We start from the raw sequence: 6,541 nt of genomic DNA on the forward strand, positions 1-6,541 counted from the left end.
TAATTTTGGAAGAAAGATATAAAACGTCCAGGAAAGAGTGAAAACGAACGTACTTTGATTGATCACATATCGCAGTGATTCTTACACGACACTAACAATTGTTCAGTCATGGTGCCGATTTAAAAAAAAAGAAAAAGATGCGTGACACGTTTTACCGTTATCAGATATCGTCACCTGATACGGATACTTCCCGTGGCGAGTGCGTGCGCAAAACATTAAGATATATTGCTTGTGGTTCATAGGTCGAAGGCTTCTGACAAAACACAGCACCATGGGTGCCAGAAGGCCACAAACCGAAGCGGTGCTTTAACCGCTCGTGTCTGCATCGTATTCGCGATCCGTATATGCTTCTAGTGTTCGAGGACACAGGTACCATGCACTGTGTAACTGGCTTCGCCCCGGGTCTCGACTGGAGACCGCTTGACTTCGTGGAACCTCTACCATCTGACCGAGTGTGCGGACTTTGCGGAGTCCTAGCTCGGAGGGCGACAGCTCTCCCGTGCTCGCATCTACTCTGCGAGACGTGTTACGAGGGTGTCGTGGCATGCGGCAGCAGGTGCCCACTAGACGGCGATACTCATAACCTAGGCAGCGTGCAGATGATTGACTTCCACCCGGGACCTGTTTTCAAGTTAAAGGTGCGATGCTGGAACTCCGCTCACGGCTGCGACTTCGCTGGACCTGTGTCTGCGCTTCTCGAGCACTTCGAGAACGACTGCATCCACCATCGTGCATCGTGTCCTCGATGCCACCAGGACGTACCCCGGTTACACCTCGTTCAGCACTGCGCGGACAACTGCAGCCCTGCCAGCGGTGAGCGAGGGGTGGAACCTACACCACCTGTCCTCAGCGATCTGGAGAGGGCGTGCGCCGAATTCCGGCAGTCGTTCGCGGAGCTCAGGAACCAGAACTACGAACTCCAGACCAGCCTCAATTCCGTTGCGCGAGATCTGAAGCACGGACTACCATCAGAAACAATCCAGACACTTCTTTGTGCAATCTCTGGTATTTTGCGGGACGACAGGGTAGCACCCATTGCTGAAATGACGCTCTCAAGCTGCACTGGAAGCCGTGGCGGAAGTCTGTCAAAGTGCAGTGGGGAGGGTTCACGCGCAGATAGCCTTGATGACATGACAACGTTTTGCGTTGATGTATTTACGGGACACCCCGGGTCTAATCAAAGACTTGTTGAGGTCAGCGCCCTTGGTCGTGCTCAAACTCGCAAGGTACGATGGTTTGTGCCCGACCTGAAAGAAGTACTTGAGAAGAAAGAACATATCTGTAGCGAAGGTTTCTTAATTGATGACTACGGGGCGCTCTTTGAGTTAGATTGGGAGTGGGCTGGTGATGTATTTTGCTTGGGTGTTCAACTTTGCGTTAATAACCGAGAGCACCACCATGGGGCCAGGTGGCCGTTCATAAAAACCTTCGGAGTGAAAATTGTGCATTCCCAGTTTGAGCACGCGGACATTCATCACAAGATTGATCCTGATCGCTGTGTTAAGAGTGGGGTCGAGGGGTTTACCACCATTCGGTTATGCTCACTGATCTCTTTGATGACAGAAAGCCTTCCAGATGTTCATGGGTCTTTGGAAGTTAGCCTCCAGTTCTGAGACTGGCAACAAGCAAGTGTTTTGTGTTCTGACAATGATAACCGATCAGCGCGGCGCGATGTCTAAGGATTTGTTTTTTATGGTGAGTAACAAAATTGGTGCTGATAATTAACATCGTTTTGTATGAATGAATTGTGATAGCTTGTTTCTTCTTTGTAAAAGTACGTTGATTAAAAATTTATCAAGAGCAATAAAATGAAAACAACTCTCACCTGGATTTTTTAATTTAGATGTAATGTCTATTTCAGCAGCTAAAAGCAGAGCCCGTATTATGTATGGTTTATCAATTTAGAGCCTGTTTGTCACACCGAGGGTGAATGTGCAATAAATCAGCTTGTTGGATGTTTGAACCTTGTTAATCGAAATCGTACGACGAAGGAACCGGTTGTCTGCGAAATGATATGGTGAATGAAATAAATAGGAATGTCATTGGTGTTCTGAGTGATTCTAATGATTGTATCGTCGATTAAGAGGACCGTCTGAATCGCTCTTTTCTTGGAGTCTTGATGTGTGTGACCAGAACTGGTGAATAATACTGTAGCCAACACCTTGCTAGAACGACTGAGGCATACAAGGAGAAATGCATGAGTGATCTAATTTGGGCATAACGGAGAGAAAAGCAAGACAACTTCGAGCAACATTTGTTGAACAAAATTTATTGAAAACGCTAAAACTGGCTTTAGCGCGTGCGATTGGGTACGAATGAAATGCGGAGTGCGTGACCTCCGATGCATGTTGCGCAACCTAGAGGCAACTAGGAACTGATAACATTGCGGAGTGAAGAGAGGGGCTAAAAGGAGGGTATACACATAGGACTAGGCCAACATCTCCTAGATAACAAAGCGGTTATTGTGGTAGAGATGTCGTGATCAGTGAAGGCCAACGCAGGTCACAGATTGGGCACAAATGCATGAATGCTCGGCTCAGACTTGACTCGAAGCAGAGCGCTGACGCAGCCCTCGTTTGCAATCTGTATCCAGCGTTTCCTTCGCTGGTGACGCAAAAACGTCAGCACTACGGCCTTGTCTTCTAGGCAGTGTTTAGTAAGCGCGCACCCTCACAGCGCCCTCTCTACTTCGCACATTTGTGAGTTCGACTCGCCTTTAGGTAGCGTAGCCAGTATCATATCGCGCGCTCCCATGTTTGCATTTCATTGGTGCTTGATAGTACCAGGCACAGTGGCAAATTCCGCTTTTTCAGGCAAGCTCAGCGAAGAGGAGGGCGGAGGGGGGAAATGAATGGGCAGCCTGGCTGCCGTGTCGCTTTTCACAGTGTTGAAGTTATATATGTCCTGACCAAATTTGTAAACAGTGTTCAATATGGTCAAGATGTCCTAAAAATACCCCAAATGTTTCCCGTTAAATTGAGACCGAGAGATCACTGTAAAACGCGCGAACTTTTGCCGTGGTGATTCTTTATGAACGAATTGGGATAATATTGGTTAATAATTATAGTAATTAAGAATAAGTATTTTATAATAATAGTACCTAATTATAATCATCAAATATGGCAATACAAGGAAGCAGATCTGCCTAAGCCAATGTGAGTCTTGTGTGGCGTGACATGGCAGTAGAGGCACATTCTCCACATTTGTAACAGAGCCTGAAGTCAACTGATGGCACTTAATTTTTTTAGATGTCTGTCCCGATCATTATACAATTTCTTGAAGTTTTTATTTAGGCGAAACGAACACTTTGATAACAAATTTAATCTGGTGAGGCGTTAAAAAATCTTCGAACATAAAACGTTCTCACATTTTTCCCATCGCGAATGTAATTCGTGAAATGTCATAAGGTATTGTGCACTTCGATGTGCGAGGGGCGGTTTTATGCCAAAAGCGAGGTTGCACTCCGTTATGCATATTATTAAAAAATAATTAGTGCTGTCCAAAATTTCGAATTTATGCTCGAGTCGCTAAATTTAGCGGAGAAATTGAATTGGTGTTGAGGTCACGTGACGTTCATTTTCCAGCTAAATCTAGCAGAGAAACTCAAATTGTTTATAGCTAACGTGACACGAAGTCATCTGGCGTCATTTTCCCCGCTAAATATAGCAGGGAAATTTAATTGGTGTTCAAGTCAGGTGGCGTCAATTTTCATCTAAACTTAGCAGGGAAGCTGTGGGAAGAGAGGAGGGTACACAGGAGGAGGAGTGGAGGGTACGGAGGGGGAGGAGGGGAGGATACGGAGGTGGATTTGGGGGTACAGAACAGGAGGAGGGGAGTGTACGGAGCGGAAAGGGAGGGTATGGAGGAGGAGGGGAGGGTACGGAAGAGGAAGAGGGGAGGATACGCAGGAGTGCGGGGGTACGAGGGAGGCATAGGACACAAAAGAGGAGGAGGGTGCGAAATTAGTATGTGGGGAGAGTAATATATATATATATATATATATATATATATATATATGTATATATATATTGTGGCGTGGAAAGCACAATCGTCAGTGCGCGGGACTGCGCGCTGCTGGGGCTGGGACACGAGACTCGGGTAGCGCGTGCTGATAGAGATCTCGACCAGGAAACAACCGGCATTTGTCTTCTTCTTGAAGCGACCAAAAACACCCTCACAATATATATATTTCTTTCTCAAATTGTTTAGCACGGTATATCGCAAAATTAAGATACCTCAAGAGCTGCGCCCTTATTTCGGATTACAGAAATTTGTAAACGTCTTTCATTTTATTTTCAAGTTCAGACAGCGCCTGCAAGGTAGGGCCCATCTTTGCATACCCCACCCCTTACACGAACTTTTCAATAGCCTTACAATAACAGCATAGAGGTCTTTGCCTGACCGCGTTGTCACTGCTAACAGAATTGATACTTTTGAAGAGCGGCTAAGCGAATAGTTGAATTCTGTGCGGTTCTAATACCACTGAACGCATAACGTATTCCTGGCATATTTTCTGTAATAGGCTCTTTCCTTCACTAAAAATGACGTCCGTTGTTGATGTTGTAGTTGTAGTGGTTGTTGTCTTTGTTGATCTTTCTGGCGATATACGGCGTCCGTCGAGGATGTTGCCAAATTCTTGAAAAAGATCACCCGCCGCTCGCCGCAATTCAAACCTGGGTCCGCTGTGTGCGAGTTAGCGGCGGACCCATATCATTTATGTACATTATTGGTACACAATACACAGAATATCTCACATTTCAGAACTAAAAGCTCTGTCATAGAGAAACATAAAGAAGGAAAAGGAGCCTATAACTTATATACCATAAGCGCGCAGGAAATGTGATGGGAGCGACGGGTACACTGGTTCATAAACAAAATCACGTTGGAAAAAAAGAAAAAAAAATGAAAGTCATTTACAACTTTTTGTAACACCGAATGAGAGCGCAGCTCTTGAGGAGGAGGAGGAAAGGGTACTAAAAGTCACGTGTGGCGCAGGCCCACAGGGTGGGCCTGCGCCACCACGGGCACTCGTGCACTGGTCGATTACGGCGCTGTACTTGTGCAATTAGGGTGTCCATCAGACAACATATTCTTCAACGATTGAGAGTTCAAGCAGTCACTGTAGAAGCCGAGTTCTTGGAAGCGGTCCGTTGGCTGGCGTGAAATCGCTGGGCCGCCATGCGTCGCCGGGTCAGGGAGTTCCTAAGGTCGCTCCACATGCTATCATTGTCAAGACGCTGATGGACCATTCCAACTTGTTGAAAAAAGAGAAAAAATGTCTCCACGCAAGTTTGGGGAATAACACACATCCTAAACATCCCCTCGAGTTCGCTAAAGAGAGTGCAGTTCCAGCACAGCTGTCACTCCTAGAAGATCCCTTATGTCGCCTTCCCCATCGTGAGTGAGAAGTCTCAAGCCCATCAGCAAAGCACTTCGTCTCATACGGGAGAAGGTCTATACCTCGTTCCAGAAGAGGGTGGCGTTGACACACTCAATGAAGACATGGTCTTGAGTGTCGTGTTGGCCGCAGAGGTAGCAGTTGACGGACCATGAGATAAAGAATCCCGTTGCCTCCTGCTTCACTTTAACGGTGAGCACACGTGTGTGAAAGCGGAATAAATCCTAGGAAGCGGTTGGGAGTGGAAACCTCTTATTTATTTATTTTATTTATTTATTTACCCTAAAGGCCCTGACGGGCATTGCATAGGGTGAAAGCGATGGTACAAAGTTTTCTTTATTTATTTATCAATTTCGAATGCCCTTATAGGCCAGTTGTCATTACATAGGGGAGTGGGGGTTAGTAAGGCGATTAGATATAACGCTCGGAAACAAGGTGCCGTCGCTGATGGTGACGATATTCTCCGGGAGGTCGTTCCAGCTCACAATGGCGTCCGGAAGGGCAGAATAAAGGTAAGCCGCTGAGTTGCATTTGGGCCGGGTTATCTCGGGGGATGATCAAACCTCGGAGAGATGTAAGTAGGCGGGTGAAGCAGGGAGTGATGTAAGGTTGGGTGGTACAAAATCTTGTGCAGAAGACATAGGTGGAAAATGTTACGACGAACAGAAAGATTGGGGATGTCAAGCTGGGCTTTCATGGCAGACACACTGGAGGAACACGAGTAATCAGACAGGATGAAACGAACGGCGCAATTCTAAACAGGCTCAATTTTGTTTTCTAAAATTAGTTGATGAGGACTCCAAATCGAAGATGCATATTATAATTTAGGGCTGACAAGGTGAGTATAGAGAAGACGTTTAAGGACAGGAAAGGCAGACTTGAACTTGTGGCGTAAATATCCCAAACTTCGGTTAGCCGATGCTATGATAGTATTAAGCCAGGAGAGATCAGAAGTAATGTGAACACCTGGATACTTATACTCATTAGTATAAGTGAGGGCCGTACCATGGAGAGTGAGGTTCGGCTGGGGACAAAATGGAGAATGGCAGAAACACATGCATTTATATTTATCAATGTTGAGTCCTCTGCCACGTAACGAACCAGTCGTCTATTTTAACAATGTCTGTTTGTAAAGTTAAGGAG

General features: G+C 46.0%; 1 protein-coding gene across 1 annotated transcript; it reads left to right on the forward strand.

Moving 5' to 3' along the window:
• Window positions 1–259: 259 nt before the first annotated feature.
• LOC121047548 lies at window positions 260–1,824 on the forward strand. The gene has a single exon (XM_040502868.1). The coding sequence runs from the start codon at window positions 345–347 to the stop codon at window positions 1,611–1,613; it is 1,269 nt and encodes a 422-aa protein (XP_040358802.1). The 5' UTR covers window positions 260–344; the 3' UTR covers window positions 1,614–1,824.
• Window positions 1,825–6,541: the final 4,717 nt, after the last annotated feature.

The sequence above is a fragment of the Ixodes scapularis genome, unplaced genomic scaffold (assembly GCF_016920785.2).
Source record: "Ixodes scapularis isolate PalLabHiFi unplaced genomic scaffold, ASM1692078v2 PGA_scaffold8__174_contigs__length_109621045, whole genome shotgun sequence".
Lineage (NCBI taxonomy): Eukaryota > Metazoa > Arthropoda > Arachnida > Ixodida > Ixodidae > Ixodes > Ixodes scapularis.